This window comes from Stigmatopora nigra, chromosome 6 (assembly GCF_051989575.1).
Source record: "Stigmatopora nigra isolate UIUO_SnigA chromosome 6, RoL_Snig_1.1, whole genome shotgun sequence".
NCBI lineage: Eukaryota > Metazoa > Chordata > Actinopteri > Syngnathiformes > Syngnathidae > Stigmatopora > Stigmatopora nigra.
In genome coordinates this window covers 1,764,057-1,784,525 of record NC_135513.1, presented here as the reverse complement: position 1 = coordinate 1,784,525, position 20,469 = coordinate 1,764,057, and the positions used below count along the sequence as shown (strand labels likewise).

The 20,469-nt window shown below is 43.2% G+C and overlaps 1 protein-coding gene across 1 annotated transcript in view; it reads left to right on the top strand.

Moving 5' to 3' along the window:
* Positions 1-20,469, top strand: part of LOC144197627 (lysine-specific demethylase 2A-like) — a 113,929-nt gene that overhangs the window by 11,951 nt on the left and 81,509 nt on the right. The window contains 3 exon segments of the mRNA XM_077718118.1: positions 16,223-16,301; positions 17,084-17,130; positions 18,837-19,015. Coding sequence (XP_077574244.1) covers positions 16,223-16,301; positions 17,084-17,130; positions 18,837-19,015 — 305 coding nt within the window.

Sequence of the window (20,469 nt, the reverse complement as noted above, 5' to 3'; positions counted from 1 at the left end):
TTTTACTTCAATTAGGCACTTTTGGTTACCAACCACAAGTTTCTGGCAAGCTTCTGGTTGAATCTATGACCACTCTTGGCAGAATTGGTGCAGTTCAGTTAAATTTGATGGTTTTCTGACATGGACTTGTTTCTTCAGCAATGTCTACAAGTTCTCAATGGGGTTTAAGTTAGGACTTTTGGAAGTCCATTCGAAAACCTTAATTCTAGCCTTTTTTAGCCGTTGCATTACCACTTTAGATGTGTTTTTGGGGTCATTGTCCCGTTGGAACACCCAACTGCGCCCAACACTCAATCTTTGGGCTGATGACTTTAGGTTATCTTGAAGAATTTGAAGGTAATCCTCCTTCTTCATTATCCCACTTACTCTCTGTAAAGCACCAGTTCCATTGGTAGCAAAACAGCCCCACAACATAATACTAACACCACCATGCTTGATGGTAGGCACAAAACCACCACCAGGCTAATATGCTGTTCATTCAGGTCTTTTATTCCACATCAGAATGCAGGTGTTATGTTGGTGCATACAAACAAATCAAATACAATATATATACAGTAAACAAACAGTAATAAACTGCAAATGTAATAAATGTAATCTTTTATTCAGAAAACTCAGAAATTCAAAAACAAAGCATTCCGGATGGATCTTCTGCAGTTCTTTTGCGCGTAAGAATTATCGTTATGGGGAGTTGTGAACGTTGTTTTTTTTTTTGGTCGGTAAAGATGCGCCTGTAAACAGCCATGACGTCATCGATGCGAAGGCTGAACTCGACGGCCCTCACCATGTTATCGTCCATTTCTTTGGCCTTTTTTGGAGGTCTTTGGCAGCATTGAAGAGGTCCTGCAAATTATGCAAAGTAAGGCCACCTTTCGGCAGCTTCGTCACCCTCGTCGTCGGCAGCAGACTCGTCTTCCTCCTCACTCGCCGACTTGGTCATTTCCTGTAGGTCCTCCTCTGTCAGTGGATCTGAGTTACAGTCGATGAGATTTGTAATTTCATCAGCCGTCATATCTGAGAAGCCTTCAGTCTGCACCAACCGAGCCAGCCTGACAGCCTTATCAACGGCAGAGTGATGGATTTCGTTAGGCGTGAAACCCTCAGTCTTGAGTGATTTTCTTTGGCCACAATTTCCTCCAGCTGGAGAGGAGTGTCTGTTCTCTCATGTCCTTTAGGGCATTCTGAATGTTAGTCAGACACGTAGCTATGCTGTAGTCCTTCCAATAAGATTTGATGCTGAAGGTCTCGTCGGGCTCTTCAATGGAAGAGATGAGACCCTCCATTGTCGACCTGGTGTAGAGGCCCTAATAACCCCCTGATCTATGGGCTGTATAAGGGAAGTGGTGTTGGGGGGAAGGAACTCCACCTGCACCCCTTCATGGTGCAAATTAGCTGCATGACCTCCTGCACAGTCCTCGAGGAGAACCACTTTGAAGGGCAGTCTCTTTTCAGCCAGGTAAAGCTTTACCTGTAGTATGAAAGAGTTAAAGAACCAATCAAGTGTGAGGGCCTTGGTGATCCATGCATTTTTGTTGGACATCCAGTACACTGGCAGTAAGGCTTTTTTCTTCTTCAGTGCGCGAGGATTCAGTGACCTGTGGACCAGGCCGGGCTTCAGCATGAATCCTGCTGCATTGCCACACAATAGCAGAGTCACTCGATCCTTGTGGGCTTTGAAACCTGTCTTCTGAAGTTCGTCCTTGTAAAGAAATGTTCGGGACGGCATCCTCTTCCAGCAGAGTCCTGTTTCATCCATGTTGAAGACTTGCTCCGGGACATATACATTTTCTTCTATCATTTCCGGAAACACATCCTCAACATAATGCCTCGCTGCTGCTCCGTCTGCAGAGGCTGCATCTCCATACAACAAAACATTCTTAAGTCCGACTCGCCGCGTAAACCTCTCAAGCCAGCTCTTGCTGGCAGCGAAAGCCGTACGTGGTCTTGGTTCAGTCTGGCTTAAGGCACCGGTCAGAGGATAATCTTCGTCGTCGCCGCTGTCGTCTTCTTCCTCGTCGTGAACGTTGTCGCCGCGTCACCACCCTCAGGCACCATAGCATCAAACAAATATTTACTTCGGATTAAGTTTCTGTCCAGGCTGATTTTCTTCGCCTTACAATCACGGGTCCAAATAACCAGTGCATTTTCCATTCGCACCATGGCCTTATTCTGGGTGTTCACAACCCTTTTGGCATCTTTCGTGAAAGATATTGGAGCAGTTTTGCGGATGTTCTTCTCCTCCTTCTTTATGTACCACACCGTGGATTCATTAAGGCCACATTGTCGAGCTACGCTCGCATAGCTATTTCCTGCTCTCAACCTGTCCAATAAACTCACTTTTTCGGTAATTGTCAACATCTTTAGCTTTTTCTTCGTCTCACTATATGCACCAAGGGATTGAGAGCGTTTGGGAGGCATCACAAAGGGCTTCACAAAACTTTTACGCTTAGCTTAAGCTTGGCGAGAAGCGTGCTGTATGCTAGCACGAGATAAGCGTGGACTGAAAATGGGCATCGGGAGAAGCTTGGGCTTCCGTGGTGAATGGGCCAATGGGGAGTCGAGTATTCAGTGAGCATTCAGCTGGCCAATCAGCTTGCGTTTATGCCCGTGATGCCCCCTGATGCTTTGTATATATGTGCATTCTAATTCTAATTGAATATTTTGTTTCCACAACTTGTATAATGATGTAATTTATAATTTTAATATCTTTAAAAAAAATCCTGAAAAAAATCTGCAAAGTTCTGAGTACGCGGTGGCTGAACCGCTAGTAGCGAGGGAACACTGCATATGTGTGTATGTGTGTGTGTGTGTGTATGTGTGTGTGTATGTGTGTGTTTGTGTGTGTGTGTATGTGTGTGTGTATGTGTGTGTGTATGTGTGTGTTTGTGTGTGTGTGTATGTGTGTATGTATATATTTTTGTATGTATCTGTCTTGTATTTATCTTGAGATACGAGACAAATATTGATCTATGAGCAGACAGCGGACGCGAGAGGCTTTTCATAACAATATAATAGGCACTGTCTCTTCCCGCATCTCTTTCGTGTAATGTCTCTGCATTGCATTTTTTCAGTCTTTTTTTCCCCGTTATTCAGTGCGAATGGCGTTTATACTCCTCGTTGGCAAGTGGTCGTTATCTATTGTGAGGACATTTGTGTGCATAATTATGGGAATATTTTGAAGGGAATACAAATTCAAACAACCCTTGATTTTGACTGCATTTGGTTACCTTTTCCAGCCGCCCCATCAGCAGAAAGTTTGGAGTCACGGTGTCAGGATCATGAGGGCTAGAGTAGACGTGGACTAGTGGCTTGGAGTTGATGATCCCTTCTACTTCGACCAGGACGGCTCGTAGTACCTAGTGGCTTGGAGTTGAGGATCCTTCCACTTTGACCAGGACGGTTTGTCGTACCTCCGTAGTGGAGTCAATGCAGCGAACGATTCTTAGAGCTCTCTCTCCCATCACAGAACTTGGTTCCCTGGTCTGAATACAGCTCTGCTGGTCTTCTCGGACGGGCGTTGAACCATCTCATTTTGATGCGTCTTCCTATTTTTACGTGAATGGTGCCAAAACAGTCCATTCAACAGTCCAAGGATGCCGATTTGAAGAGACGAAGGTGGGCTGGCAGTAGATCGGCCATATTGGGTATCGTCGCTTTGGCTCTCCAGTGGCGACGTTCTGTACATGAATGTTAGCAGTGACGTATGGCGTTGCGACCTCTCAGAATCCAGTAGGAACGCAGGAGTTCTGCAGTCTCTTTCGGGTCCCGGGTGATGAAAACGACTGTTAAAGTCTTGAGTGAGAAGTCTGGTGAATGGGTGACTTAAGTCCAAAACGATGGGTTGTCTAGCTGACTGCTCCGAACTCTCGGCGTGCGTCATTCGTGCTCCAACGAGGATGAGCTGCCACTATACAGCCATCTCTGCTTTAATGTAATCGTCAGTGGTCCAGTTGTGGCTTTGGTCAGCTGACCCTAGAAGCTCCTTCACAGTAGCGTCTAACAGTGGTCGTCAGGTTTCGTATTAGACGTTCTCTGGGTTGATGGCTTTAGCTGCAATGGTACCGCAGAAGGTCGACTTCTTCAATTCAGAGTCCTCGTTCCTTTGATCCCAGCGTGAGAAGACGGGCCAGCGTGAGAGGACACAGCTCCAATCTGGGCATGGAAAGCAGGTGCTTAGGTGCAACTTTAGAACGAGAAAGGAGAAAGGAGAGGTATGAATGACCTTGGTTGTTGATTGTCCCCAAGTATGCTACTGAGCCGTAAGCTTGTTCTGAAGCATCAGGGAAGACATGGATTTCCCTGACCATACTCGGTTCATCTGCTGCGGCTGGTAGCTACGGCCGTGGTAAGGTAACTTGGCTGAGAATCTGTAGTTCCTGCTCCCAGCTTTGCCAAGCTTGAAGGAGGTCTTGAGGTAGGATATGCCACGAAGGAGGTCTTGAGGTAGGATATGCCACGCACACGCTTCTCAAAGCCGGTCTTGGGTCAGGTCACGCCAGAGTAACCGGCGTAGGCAACGGTATTGGTGAAGGAGGCGAACCATGCGTGTGGGATGTACCACTCTTCTCCCTCTTGATTAATATCCTCAGAGCGTAGTTTAGAGACTAAGCCTGAGTCCACTAATTTCAAGATTTCGGCACTAAGTTTGATTGCGCGCTGGGTCATTAGCCAGCCTTCGCTCTGTATTCCGCAGACTCGGTAGAACAGATTATTTCGGGGCGTGCAGCAGAGGTGTATTGGTCTTTTGCAGAAGAGGTGTGGCATATTGGAGAGTCCCATCCACGTCCACTTGGATGGTCTTCTCTTCCAACAAGCCCATTGCCGCTTCATCTTGTTTGGACCTTGTTACAACCTTCTCACTTCTGAAATGTAGGATTTCTAGCTCCCACAGTTTCTCAACATGCTTGTATAACTCAGCATTTAATGGGGACACTGCTGTTACGAGGCACTGCTGTGGACGCAAAGACTGATGGGTAAGTTTTGCTGGGCCTTAGAGTGTCCAGCCCAATCTGGTATGTATTGCAGCAGACTCGCCAAGCCATCCGAGTCGCACTGGTTCTATGGAGCTGATGAGGTATGCGTTAGGAAAGGATTCGATGGGAGATCAATTACGTGCGTGTACCTCTTCTGAAGCCTGTCTATGGGATATGTCTGATCCGCAAGCCCAAGACGTGCTGCGGTAAAAGCTTTAGAAACTTTGTGGCTGGTCTTGGGATCAGCTATTGGCGATATGCAGAAGGATACAGAGCAACCAGAGAGGGAAGGTCATCTTGTGTGCCTCAGCTCTATGGGCAGCTGCAGGTAGAAGCATTGTCCTCTCAGATCCGTGGCGTAGATCCTCGCTTGCGAAGAATCACTTGGACGCACTTTAGAAGAACTCTGTGATCATGCGGATGGTGATCGTCATACATACTTCTGTAGGAGGGGTTCCCTGCTGGTTCTACTCCCTATTGGGAGATTTCGATCGTCTATCGTTGACCTGGAAGGTCTTCCTTGACACAAGCCAAAAGTTTTATTCAGGTCACACTGCCCCTTGGTGAGGTCTTGCACAGCGGCAGCATCTTTTATTCATTTCTATCCACTCTATAAGCCTTGTTTGCCTAGCTTGGCCACTTCTGCGCACTGAGGAAGTGGTCCGTATTCTCGCAAAATCGGCAGTATGGCTTCCTTCCCTTATTTGTGTCGGAGCCCGCAGTTCTCATGTAGTGGCCGTCAGTGTTCTCAGAACCGTGAAGGATGGTAACGGATCTTTGACCTTGGGGACTGTTGGACTTGTTGCCTCTTCTTAGATCAGGCGTCTCCCGTCTTAATCTGAAAAAATAATGTTCGTGCGGCCCGCAAGATTGATATGAATGACAGTGTTCGGAGCTGAATGAACAAATCAAGGTGAGGTTTACGGCTCTGGAGGCTCACTCATCCCTTCATTCCTCCAATCACCGGGGAAGCCGTGAAGCCGATCACTCTGCTTGGCGCGCACAGTCCTCTGCTGCTCTCAGCGTAGAACTGAATGAGGTGCTATGATCTGTGATCCAGCTCGTCTCTGTTTCTGTAGCCATCTCCGCGAGTGAAACCGAAACTTAACAGTAAGTGCGTTAACATTACAATTGAGAAATTCGGAGAGTTGCCATAATCCAATACGATCGGAGAGTGAAAGTGTGCATGTGCCCCTGACCCACGCGACAGAGTTAAAAGGTCAACCCGAGACTCATTCCAAGTCGAAACACATATTACAGCCCTGGAGATGCCTGTTTCAAAGCCTGCCGTGAAGAGAAAAGTCAGTGATAAGCGCAAAGAGTTTCAAGAAAAGTGGGGAGTGCGGTATTTCTTTGTTGAGCACTGGGGCGCCCCCACGTGTCTCATTTGCACTGAAGAAGTTGTGGTGCACAAGGAATACAATTTGAAACGTCATTATACGACGAAACATGCTAAGGAGTACAGAAAATACCAAGGAGATGAGAGAGCCAACCAGGTTGCCAGTCGTTAAAACATGTCTTCTGAGGCAACAGAATTTCTTCAAGAAGGCTACCAAAAAAAGTAATGCAGCTCTCGAATCTAGCTACGCAGTTTGTGAGTTGATTGCTAAAGCAGGAAAGCCATTCACAGAAGGTGAATTTATCAAAAAGTGCATATTACAGGCTACATATATTGTCTGTCCAGAAAAGAAGTCAGTTCAACCACATCAGCCTTTCTGCCAACACCGTGGTTGAGCGCATTTCTGACCTGTCAACTGACATTTGTGATCAACTGTGTGAGAAAGCAATGTTTCACTGTATATTCAGTGGCTCTTGATGAGACCACAGACATCACAGACACTGCCTAGCTCGCAATATATGTTCGTGGTGATGACAATTTTGAAGTGATGGAGGAGTTGCTCACAGTAATTCCAATGCGTGGCCAGACCACCGCTAAGGAATTATTTCAACAGTTGTGTGATGCCATTGAGAATGCTAGTTTGCCATGGAAGAGCTTTGTTGGAATAATTACTGATGGAGCTCCATCAATGATGGGGAGGAAGAATGGACTGGTAGCAAAAAAAACCTGGAAGAGGAGGGTGTGGAGGAGGCCATAGCTCTGCAGTGCATTATCCATCAGCAGGCCCTTTGCAGCAGATGCCTGAAGTTTGACAATGTGATGTCTGTCGTTGTGAAATGCATCAACCAAATCAGATCCAGGGGATTAAAGCACAGAAAGTTCTGTGCTTTTGAGAGGAAATGGAGTCAGAATATGGAGATGTGCTCTACTTCACTGAGGTACGTTGGCTCAGCAGGGGAAACATGTTGAAGAGATGTTTTGAGTTGAGAGCAGAAGTAAAAGACTTCATGGAGATAGACCGGGTTGCTGTTCCTGTGCTAAGTGATCCCAAATGGCTCATAGACTTAGCTTTTCTTGTTGATATCACACATGTGCTTAATGTACTGAACAAGAAGCTACAAGGCCAGGGGCAACTTGTCAGTGTTGCCTATGACAACGTGAGAGCATTCTGTACTAAACGTTTGTTATGGAAAGCCCAGCTCTTTCAGACAAACCTTTGCCATTTCCCAGCATGGAAATTTCTTGTGGATGCAGGCACAACATTCAGTGGTGAGAAGTATGTTGAGACCATTTCGAAGCTACATGAGGAATTTGATCACAGATTTGCAGACTTCAAGACAAACAAAGCCACATTTCAATTTTTTTGCGGGCCCCTTCTTCTTTGATGTGCAAGATGCCCCTCCTGAGCTTCAAATGGAGCTCAATGACCTGCAGTGCAACTCTGCACTCAAAGTCAAGTTCAGTGAGTGGAGAAGCAGACAAGCTTGGGCAATTTTTGAGAGAGTTGACCCCCAGTTTCCCTGAACTTTCCCGAATGTTCAAGCGGACCATGTGCCTTTTTGGGAGCACATACTTGTGAGAAGCTTTTCTCCACCTTGAACTTCAATAAGTCCAAGTACAGGTCCAGGCTTACTGATGAGCATCTCAAAGCTCTACTGAGGGCCTCCACTGCCTCCTCCCTCGATCCAAATACGACTCAGCTATGTGAGAAGAAGCACTGCCAGATCTCTAGCAGCAAGAAGTAGGCAAGATAAGCCGTGTTCAGAATATTTCATGTTCAATCTTCCATTCAAATTCAGAAAGTTAAAGGTTAAAGAGCTGTTAATGCAGACATTTGAAACGGAAAAAAAATGATTAGTTTTCTCCACTTAGCCAGCCAGTGTATATCTACTGTATGATCATTATTATTATTATCATGTATTACTGATTGATTGATTTTCTATTCATCTTTAAGTTAATTTATTTAATTCATTATTTTTTGTTAAAAAATAAAGATTTTTGATACAGTTGGAATGTTTTATCAGCTGTTATGGAAATCCTGATGCGGCCCAGTCTCACCTAGACTCTGCCTCTAGCGGCCCCCAAGTAAATTCAGTTTGAGATCCCTGTCTTAGATTCACTAAATCAGCGGTGTCAAACTCCTTTTTTGTTGCGGGCCACGTTTTAGTTTCTATTTTAATACGGAGGGCCATTATGTCTTCCAGCTAGGCTGCCAAAATTAATTGATTAATACATTGACAGCTTTTTCGATCGTGCTGATCGGTAGACACAGATTGGACATTCAAATTTGTACAAATCGTCTTCAATTATTGATTTAAAATGAGCAAACACAGGAAATATTCGCTATCCATCTATAATCTTCATTTGGATTTGATCATAAATTAGAAAGTTAGCATTCTTTAATTTTCTCGGGCCACAGAAAATGATGCGGCGGGTCATATTTGGCTCACGGGCCGCCACATCGACAAGAAGTCATCAAGATTCATATTTCAGCCAATTAGCGAGGTCATCTAGGGTGGGAACTATAGGTGGTGATACTTTGCCGTGAATCTGCTTGTTGTTGCGGAGGAAGGTGGCCGAGGAGTCTGACCACGTGATTCACAGCTAAGTTCGATTTCGCCGTCAGTACCTTAACATGGGAAAAGCAAAGGAAGGGGGACTTTGCGTGTTCATACACAATAAATGGCGTTGCGACAGTAGGATCATTCACAATAATAATAATCGGACATAGGCTTTGTCATCATCATTGACTCATACCCAGCTGCGTATGACAAAATTGGTAGTGCTTCTCAATAAGGTGTTTTTTCCTGGCAAAAGACCCACTTAACACTCAATGCTCGCCGGATTTAGAGGCGATACGCTGCAGGCCCTTCTAACGCTAACGCTAGCACGGCACTTAACCTCCTGCTAACGGCTGTAAACAAACAGCAGCTTGACCACCCGGATGGAGTCTTTATTTTTAGTGGTGACTTCAACAAAGTGTGTTTAAAGACTGTTCCGCTTACGTTTATTCAGTACATGAAGTGTCCCACCAGAGGAGGCAAAACTCTAGACCAGCGGTGTCAAACATACGGCCCGCGGGCCGGTACAGTGATGGCCCGTCTGGTAGTTTGGTACGGCCCGGGGAAGAAAGCTGCATTGTATAAAAAATATGAAATTTCTTTAAAATCTGTAGTTCTTGTATTATCTGTTAGGGGGCGCAGTGTTTTAGTACGTGCAGACAACATGAAAGCAACACTGTGGCGGAACTAGGATCCCCTTGACCTGGTAAAATTGAACGTCTGTACAGCATCTATTGGCGACAATTGCATTATCTACTTTTCCGTTTGTCTCGCACCCTCATCAGCAAAATGTCTTTGTCAAAAAGGAGAAAAATAGACAGAGTGTTGGACTTTTCAAGAAAAATGGACATGTTCTTATATGTTCACGGAGGTGAATGGGAAACCCGTGTGTTTGGTGTGCCAGCAGCAAGTTTTGGTGCTTAAAGAATACAATATTCGGCGCCATTATGAAACTCAGCATAGTGAAAAATACAGCAGTTTGCATGGAGAATTGAGAAAACAGAAGGCAAATCAAATGATGGCGCGTCTGAAGAAACGGCAATCTGTTTTCACCCGGAGCCGAGAAGCCAGTGGTGCTGCGGTGAAAGCCAGCTACCTAATTGCGAGCCAAATAGCAATGGCATCAAAGCCGTACAGTGATGGAAAGTTCATCAAAAACTGCTTGCTGACGGCTGCTGAAATTGTGTCCTGAGAAGCGACATGCTTTCGCCTATATAAGCTTGACAAAAAATACCGTGGCAGACAGGATTTCAGAACTCTCTGCAGATTTCGACCACCAACTAAAACGCAAAGTGGGGTCATTTGTGGCATTTTCTGTTGCGATTGATGAGAGTACTGATATCCCAGATGTCGCTCAACTGGCCATATTCATTCGTGGAGTTGACAAGACTTTGAATGTCACAGAGGAGTTTCTCGAGCTGGTGCCGATGATCGACACCACAACAGCTGACCTTGCGTTTATGGTTGACATCACTGAGCACTTGACTATTCTTAACTAAATGTTGCAGGGACGCAAAAAAAATTGTGACACAGTATTATGACAGCATACGTGCATTCAAGTTAAAGCTCGGGTTATGGGAGACGCAGGTGGCAAGCGGTGACCCTGCTCATTTTCCCTTTTTAAAAGATATGTGCGCAGCAAGCATTAATTCTGACGTGTAACGGTACAAAGAGAAGATTGGTGTTTGAGAAAAGATTTCAGGTTTTTTGCGAACTCGCGACAGATTTTGCAGTTTTTCGCTCACCATTCACAGTCAAAGCTTCTGATTTGCCCATTTCCATGCAACTTGAGAACATTGATTTGCAGTGTGATGTAGAACTGAAGGACAGATTTGCCTCTGTAAGCTTGGACACATTTTACAAGTACCTCCTACCACGCTATCCCTCATTGACAGCACTAGGTGCTAAAGCATTGTCCATGATTGGGGCAACCTACCTTTGTGAGCAAGTTTTCTCACTAATGAACATTAATAAAACAAAGCTACGCTCAAAGCTCACACAAAATCATTTGAATGAGATTCTGAAATTGGCTGCCTCTCAGGACATGATGCACTTGTGCAGGATGAACAATGTCAAGTTTCAAGGGCAAATTCCAAGCAAGACAAATAATTGCTGTGAAAGTTATTCATTAGTTCAAATTGCTTTCCAGATGTTGGAAAACAGTGTTTTTAAGTTCCACAAGGCTGGTACTAAATGTTTTTGGAACATTGTTACTATTTCTGTGATCAGTGTTATGTACAACACACTTAAATATATATTTAACTGTGTAAAAGTGTTGTTAAAATTGCACATGCTTTATTCATGTTCTTATGTTATTCTCTTGTTCATAATCTATTGTTCATAATGTAAAAGGAAAATTCTGTTAATAAACTTTTTGATAATTTACTCATTATTTGCACTAATTATTAGTATTAGTGAATAATACATATGAAAAAAGTGGGCTTATTGTTAGTTCTATGTAATTTTGCTATGAGTTTACTGGTCCGGCTCGCTTGATCTCAAATTAAGCTTTATTTGGCCCGCAGACCAAAGGGAGTTTGACACCCGTGCTCTAGACCATGTTTATCATAATATCAAACATGTTTAGAGAGCCACTTCCCTCCATCAGCTAGCTGGATCAGACCATCTCTTCCTGTTCCTCACCCCTGCATACACTCCACTCCGGAGTGCTAACAAGGCCACAAATAAAGATAATAAAAACTTGGGCAGAGGACACCCTTTCTCAGCTGCAGGACTGTTTTTCCTGCACCGACTGAAAACTTTTCGAAGACCACAACCTCCAGAACTACACGAACACTGTACTTTCCTACATCCAAAATGGCATGGACAAGGTCACTGTTAAAAAACGGATACCGGTTTTTCCTAACCAAAAACCCTGGATTACCAAGGAGACACAGGCACTGATCAAACCGTAACACCCCCTTCAGGTCAGGGGACAAGGTACAATACTGCGCTGCCAGAGCAGAGCTGAAGAGAGGCATTAAAAAGGCCAAGGCAGCTTATACAAGGAAAATTGAGGATCACTTCACAGGAAATAACCCAAAGAAGATGTGGCAGGGAATAATACTACATATTACAAATGACAATGACAATAATATGTCTGTTAACACAGATGCCTCACTAGCTGAGGAACTGAACCCTTTCTTTGCCCGCTTTCAGACTGACAAATCACACCCGAATCTCAACACCCCTACCATCACCCTGCAGCATTACACTGAAGTTTCAGGAACATGAAGTGAGACTGATAATGCAGTCTGTGAACACCAGGAAGTACCTGGGAAGGTGCTCAAGCCAGTGCTGACCAGCTGGCTGGAGTTTTCACAAACATTTTCAATTGTTCCCTGCAACAATCCATCATCCCATCCTGCCTGAAATCTGCCACCATTATCCCTGTCCCTAAAAAGCCAACCATTGACTGCCTGAATGACTAGCCCTGTTGCACTCTCCCCTGTGATCATGAAGTGCTTTGAAAAGTTGGTCGCCCACCATATCAGGAATACAATCCCTCCCTCAGTTAACCCTCTCCAGTTTGCTTATAGAGCAAACAGGTCCACTATCACCATAGCTCTACACATAGCACTGAGCCACCATGGGAATTACATGAGGATGTGTATCATTGACTAACTCAGCCTTCAACACTATAATACTGGACATTCTGACTGACAAACTCTCCCACCTTGGACTATCCTCTTCTATCTGCTGCTGCATAAAGAACTTCTTAACCAACCGACCACAAACTGTTAGACTTGGTCCCCACCTCTCTTCCTTCATTACACTGAGCACTGGCTCCCCTCAAGGCTGTGTACTGAGTCCTCTTCTGTACTCCCTGTACACATACAACTGTACACCAACCCACCAGTCTGACTCCATCATCAAAATTGCAACTTTGGTCGGTCTCATCTCGGGAGGGGATGAGTCGGCCTACAGAGATGAGGTCCAAAAGCTGTCTTCATGGTGTTTGGTGAACAATCTCACACTGAACACTACGAAAACTAAATAATCCTGGAGTTTTGCAAACAGCATAGATCTAGCCACACTCCTGGAGTATGTGTAGACAGGCTCCAGTCATTTAAATTCCTGTGGGTCCACGTCACGGATAAGCTCTCCTGGTCTATAAACACAACTGCAGTATTGATAAAGACCCGAAATGACTCCATTTCCTCACAGTACTCGGGAGGAACAACTTGGACAATGAGCTTTTGGTAACCTTCAGTAGAGCCACTGTGGAGAGCATCCTGGCCTACTGCATCACAGTGTGGTATGCTGGAAGCACGGCAGCAGAAAAAAAGGCCATGCAGAGAGTGATTAACACTGCCCAAAAGATTGCCCTTTGCAGCAGATGCCTGAAGTTTGACAATGTGATGTCTGTCGTTGTGAAATGCATCAACCAAATCAGATCCAGGGGCTTAAAGCACAGAAAGTTCTGTGCTTTTGAGAGGAAATGGAGTCAGAATATGGAGATGTGCTCTACTTCACTGAGGTACGTTGGCTCAGCAGGGGAAACATGTTGAAGAGATGTTTTGAGTTGAGAGCAGAAGTAAAAGACTTCATGGAGATAGACCGGGTTGCTGTTCCTGTGCTAAGTGATCCCAAATGGCTCATAGACTTAGCTTTTCTTGTTGATATCACACATGTGCTTAATGTACTGAACAAGAAGCTACAAGGCCAGGGGCAACTTGTCAGTGTTGCCTATGACAACGTGAGAGCATTCTGTACTAAACGTTTGTTATGGAAAGCCCAGCTCTTTCAGACAAACCTTTGCCATTTCCCAGCATGGAAATTTCTTGTGGATGCAGGCACAACATTCAGTGGTGAGAAGTATGTTGAGACCATTTCGAAGCTACATGAGGAATTTGATCACAGATTTGCAGACTTCAAGACAAACAAAGCCACATTTCAATTTTTTTGCGGGCCCCTTCTTCTTTGATGTGCAAGATGCCCCTCCTGAGCTTCAAATGGAGCTCAATGACCTGCAGTGCAACTCTGCACTCAAAGTCAAGTTCAGTGAGTGGAGAAGCAGACAAGCTTGGGCAATTTTTGAGAGAGTTGACCCCCAGTTTCCCTGAACTTTCCCGAATGTTCAAGCGGACCATGTGCCTTTTTGGGAGCACATACTTGTGAGAAGCTTTTCTCCACCTTGAACTTCAATAAGTCCAAGTACAGGTCCAGGCTTACTGATGAGCATCTCAAAGCTCTACTGAGGGCCTCCACTGCCTCCTCCCTCGATCCAAATACGACTCAGCTATGTGAGAAGAAGCACTGCCAGATCTCTAGCAGCAAGAAGTAGGCAAGATAAGCCGTGTTCAGAATATTTCATGTTCAATCTTCCATTCAAATTCAGAAAGTTAAAGGTTAAAGAGCTGTTAATGCAGACATTTGAAACGGAAAAAAAAATGATTAGTTTTCTCCACTTAGCCAGCCAGTGTATATCTACTGTATGATCATTATTATTATTATCATGTATTACTGATTGATTGATTTTCTATTCATCTTTAAGTTAACAATGAGCTTTTGGTAACCTTCAGTAGAGCCACTGTGGAGAGCATCCTGGCCTACTGCATCACAGTGTGGTATGCTGGAAGCACGGCAGCAGAAAAAAAGGCCATGCAGAGAGTGATTAACACTGCCCAAAAGATTGCCGGCTTCTCTCTGCCCTCACTGTGCGACAGGAAATGACTTAACTCAACAGGAAATGACTTAACATTACCATGGGAACGAACGTCTAACAGGAGCTTTTCTAACACTAAATGTCGGTCTTTTTGGCTTCAACATGGGACATTTCGTCAAATATAAACCAATAAACGTCTGCGAGTGTCTGGGTGTCTTTTTAAAAGTTTCATCCAAATTGACATTCATTTTCCGCGTAACCTGAGCAGCCATATTGATAAGACTTACCAGAGCAAAGAACAAACCCAAAAATGACAGGATTTGTTTCTAAACAATATATCGGTGGTTTAGTCAACCTTTATAATATTCATTTCCTTATGAAAAAAAATAAAAACTAAAATGTTAAAGCGATAAAGGCTACCTATGCAATCGATTCCGAATCAGTTATCACATGGAAGTCGTGCAAGGCGAATCATTTGTCAGAACTTGTAACTCAGAGGATCCACAATGCACTCGTGTTACCAAATTCATCCAGTTTACAGTGCAGTTGAATTAAGATGGCCGTAGCAAAGGTGTGCATTTCGAGGCATTTAAATTAGGTTATTAGGAATTTGGTACTTTTCCCAAAATGGTTTCTTTCCAAAATATTTACGTGACAATTTTGTTGGATATCCGGAGTTTGTGTTGTGTGTCCAGGTAATCTCTGGAAATTCCGGAGAAATTGGCAGCTCTTTAAAAGACAGAAGTTATGTAACTAAGTAGTTTGTTTTGATTGTCTTTTTTTCTTTATCTGTTTTTCATGATACTATGTTTCCCGGTGTGTGGTCTATATAATTGTAACATTTACTGACCACCACAATGTTTTTTTCTCATTTCTTTTTTTTATTGTTTCTGAATGCCATATAGTTGCACTTTTAAAAATATTTTAATTGTTTCATGATTGTTATCTCAGTTTGTTAAACAGAAGAAAATGTCTGTGTGCTTGTCCAACATTTTTGAGGAACTATTCCAAGTCAAAGACACTAATTTGTTATTGAATCTTACTCCGGATCATTGTTATCATATTATTCTTTGCTGAAAAGAATGTTTTTGATTTACTACTAAAGGCAGGCATAGGTAGTGCTGATACTTTTTTCCATTCTTTTGAGATTTAAACAACCATAGGTTAAACATTGCCGCATTGGTACTCCAAAATCCTGTGTGATGCAGGACTTCCAGACAATATTTGTATTGCTTTTCTTCTCAACATAGCTGTGTCACAATGATAGATTTGAAAATACTCTGGGCCAAATCTGATTAATCAATGACAAGTCTTCATGGCAATGACCAAACTTAGGGCAAAATCACATTAATCAGTGGCAAGTCTCCATGGTAACGACCAAACTTTGAGCGAAGTCCGGTTAATCAGTGTCAAGTTGCCATGACAACGACCAACTCGGAGCAAGTTTCTTATGACAACCATGTTTCTATACTTACAAAAACTGATACAATATGAACTAGCAATTGCCAAACAATGTTGTTATTTTATCTTAATATTATCTTACACACAACATGAACTGTAATGCCATTTTGGATAAAAAGTTTCAGAAAGTGCTTCCAAGTCAACTAGGATCCCACAAGTGCAATTTATTTTTTGATAAGGCATATAATTTTTCAGTTAACCTTAAACATTTTTGTGAGATTCATCATGAAAACACATGAAATGTATAGTGGTCACATTCTAATTAAAAAATTCTGTCTTTTAGATCTAACATATGAGCTCATTCAACGTGGAGGCCTCCGAGATCCAATCATCTTTGAGAAAATGGATGGACTTGGAATCAAGTAAAAAATACAAATTATAATATACTTATTTTGTTCACGCTTCTGTCCTCATTTTGTTTTCTACTGAACGGCTCTGCAAAGTAGGCCTGAACGATGTCTCGTTTGTTATGTCGTGCAATGCGAAATACTCACATGGCAGGACTTGCGATACTTTTCTTACTATAAACTTTAAATATTCATTGTTTGCAAGACAAACCTGAGACAACACGATCTGCTTAGGAATGCTTCTAATTAAGGAATATTCTGCTTACAAAACATTTCGATGGAAAACCTCTCATTCCTAAATACAAAAAGTCACCCAAAGTCTGAAACTTTAAAATAAATCAAACATCCCCCAAAACGTGAAATACACTTCCCATATATTTATTTTCAAGTTGCCATGATTGAGCTGCTCTGTCTCCAAACTCCTCGCTGGCCTTTGACAATTGTGAGGTAGAGCATTCTTGTTTGACAACACATTACATTCAACGTTGATAAACACTGAATTAAACTCCGTTGGAAACGTTCACGGTGCTCTCAACTAAAGACTACCACTCAAACTACAACTATTCAACCCAAAGCTGTCCACCTGGGTGCCTGAACAAAAAGAAGGATATAACTTGCTTTTTAATGAAAACAAAGGAAATTTATAAAAATCAAAGTGGAATTACATTTTAGGTAGGTTCAAAATACTGTGTGCGTGCGTGTATGCATGGTTTTCACTTTACTGAACTTAAAAGCAACCATCATTTGTTGTAAAATGTGTGCATATTAACAGTTTTCCCCTTATCTATTTTCATTAGGATGCCTGATCCGAGCTTCAGTGTTCTTGATGTCAAAATGTTTGTTGGTATGCAATTTCCTTCTTTATTTAACAGTTTTAGAAATACAAACATGTAGGCCACCCCAAATGATTATTATCTATGAATGGGTGGCCCGGCGGGTGAATGGTTTGCCTTACAGCTCTGGGGTTCTGGGTTCAAATCCAGTTTGGTCCACCTGTGTTGAATTTGCATATTCTCCTTGGGCCTGTGTGGGTTTTCTCTGAGTACTCCGTTTTCCTCCCACACCCCAAAAAGATGTATTGTAGGCTGATTGGACACTCTAAAATTGCCACCAGTAATGGGTATGAGTGTGCATGGCTGTCAGGGATAGGCATACTGCATTATAGTGTGGTACGCTGGAAGCACGGCAGCAGACAGAAAGCCCATGCAGAGGGCGACCAACAGTGCCCAGAAGATCATCGACTACTGCTGATGACGTCCAAAATAATCATGCCCAACCTTACTAAGATGGCTGCGCCCCGACCTCACTAAGATGAATGAGAACATTTCGTGTTTCATGCAAGCAATATTTTTTTTTCATGAATTTCATTCATTGACGTCAAAATTAATTTAGTTAAGCGTTTTATCTCTATCCTTTCTCCATATTGAAATAAATGACTATCAACATTTTGCGTCTTGACATCACGGCGCACGCATGGGCGTCATTTTGAAGTGACGTCATAGTGTCGCGTATTCGTGTCACAGCGCCTTCAAATAGCTTTTTTTATGTGCGTATAAGCCGTACCCTCAATTCAGTCGTATTTTTTTTGTCAAATAAAAATGGGCTTATATGCGAATAAATACGGTAATACATTTGTAATCCCTATTAAAACCATGAATATAGACGCGAAAATTGTGAATTATGCGTATAATTCAATGATTTTAAGGCATTTTTAAGGGGGTGGCTTATATGCAAGAAAATTAGGTATACATTTTTTGATCCTTTCAATTTGTTTACGCCATATAACAACTTTTGCACGGGAAACATTTTAAAGTGTTTTTTTTGTAAAACCGATCTTTATCCGATCGTCCTGGTCACTGGTAGTAGAGGAAAACCGCATCATCGACTGCTATTATTGTTTTGCTTTGAGCATGATATGGGCACATGTCCTTGTCACTTTCGCCTTTTCACTCTAAATATTGTGTCGTCAGCAAGCAAGGTATCCAGACAGTCAAACTTTCAGCATCATACAGCGACATCCACTGAATCTTGAATTTAGTGTATACAAAAGGCTTATGGCATCCTGTCCACTTTGAGGAAAAACTAGACTTTAGTGCGCCCTATGTGAGTAAATGGGTCCCGCGTTGTGTTTGTATGGTTTATTATCGCTTATTACGGAGAATTTCTATCATTAGTAAGGGGGACAATTGGCCAAGGTTGACCGTTATGTATACATCCACCTGCTTATGGTAGGTGTGATACTGGTGTGTGCACATAGTGAGAATGTATGATGTTGGTCTCACTGGTCCTCTGTGTGCTCAGGGAGGTTGTCAGTATGACCCGACTTATGAAAAATTAGAGGGAACGTTGACCATCATCATAAACAATCTCCTATTTAATGGTGTTATTCAAAATAAATGTATTTTGTAAAGCAGATGCATTGGATCAAGTTAAGTTTTACACATGGACAGTGAATATTTTAAAACTGTACCATACATACATTATGGCTGTCATTAGTTTGTAAACTATTTTATATTTTAAGCTTTTGCTCCCTTTCCCATTCTCCTCAAGGGAGCAGACGTGTGATTGATGTTATGGATGAAAGCACGCATAAGGAGTTAGAGATGTCCATGGCCCAATGGACACGGTACTGTGAGGCATCTTCACCTCAACGAGAGAAGCTCTACAATGCCACAAGCCTGGAGTTTAGCAACACAAAGCTGGAAAACCTGGTGAAGAGACCTTCTACGGTGTGTACAAAGAAGGAAATTTGCCTCCTTTAATTCCTCCGGGTTTTCACTGACTATTACTTGGCAAATTGGACCTAAGTTTATAGCGCTTCTCTTGACACTAATTAGTACAAATTCGCTGAAAATTTGGTGGCTGAAAACTGACACTAAAAATTTAGTTTTCTGTTCCAAAAAAAAGCCCCCCAACAACCCCCCCTGAAAATATAGTACTACAGTCACATGTTAAAAGCTTGGTAGTGTGTACTCGAGGGATGTTTCAGTGCAATGCTTAGTAGCACTTATGGCAGAATAGGACCCATATCATTCAATTCCCATCTTTAGATAATTTATAATAGCTAAAACAGGGCTTCTGGTTTGTCTTTTACAATCGGGGACAGAGGACCCCAAAGCGTGCAAAGGCAACAAGATGGATGTGGAACTTTCTGTTTATTGAAAACATCCAAAAGACAGGCAAAAGCACAAAAGGGAGTAGCGTAGGTGAGTCGTTAGTCGTGGGAGGGAGGTCGGTACCCGAGGAGTACGTAGTGGAGTCCAGAGCAGAGGTTACATTATACGTGGGAGCGAGATCGTTGTCCGTGGTAGTGGGGCTAATCGTGGTCAGGATCAGTAAACTGATTAAGACGATCCAGCAGCGTGGTCATGTTCTCGGTGACTTTAAATACTCCTCACTGACTGATGAATCACACCTGGTAGCGCTTGAGTCACTGGGGGCTGGGCCTGTGATTGGATGGCAGGCACAACCAGCCGCCAGTCTGGTCCGAGGCCTTTTGTTCCCGTACACCATCAACATTGTGTATGGTGGGAATGTGGTGTTGCCGACATCGTCTCAGCATGTAGCTAGTTGGTGACCTAATACTTTGACGACCCCGCCATAACATGCCGCCTTCCCCCGAGAAAGAAAAGTCCGGGGACACTGAAGCGGATTCTCCTATCTCTGGAGTTGAAGTCACTGAGGTTAGATTAGAGCAGTGCTTCTCAAATAGTGGGGCGCGCCCCCCTGGGGGGGCGTGGTGCGATACCTGGGGGGGTGCGTGTAACCATGGGGAACAGGATTTTATTTGGCCGTACTAGTATAAAGTGTAATTGCGCATCCACTACAGTAGCTGGCAGTGGCGCTCTCATTTTTTATTTCAGGCATTGATGCACTTAAAATTGTTTCTGTTGCAGACTTAAAAACAGGATTTAATAAAGTGATTCTTTGTAACTTTGACTATATTTCTTTCTTTTTTTCCTTTTCTTTAATGTTAATAAGGATAAAATGTTGTACTTATAACAATTTTATAAAATGATTTTATTTATAGTCACGGTGGGAAGTGGGGGGCGCGAATAGTTTTCTTCTTGCTAGGGGGGGCCTAACAGAAAATAATTGAAAAGCACTGGATTAGAGACACTGCTCCTTCACGTTCCACTGAAAAGAGGCCTGACCCAGGACACGCTGTCTAGATCAGTGTTTC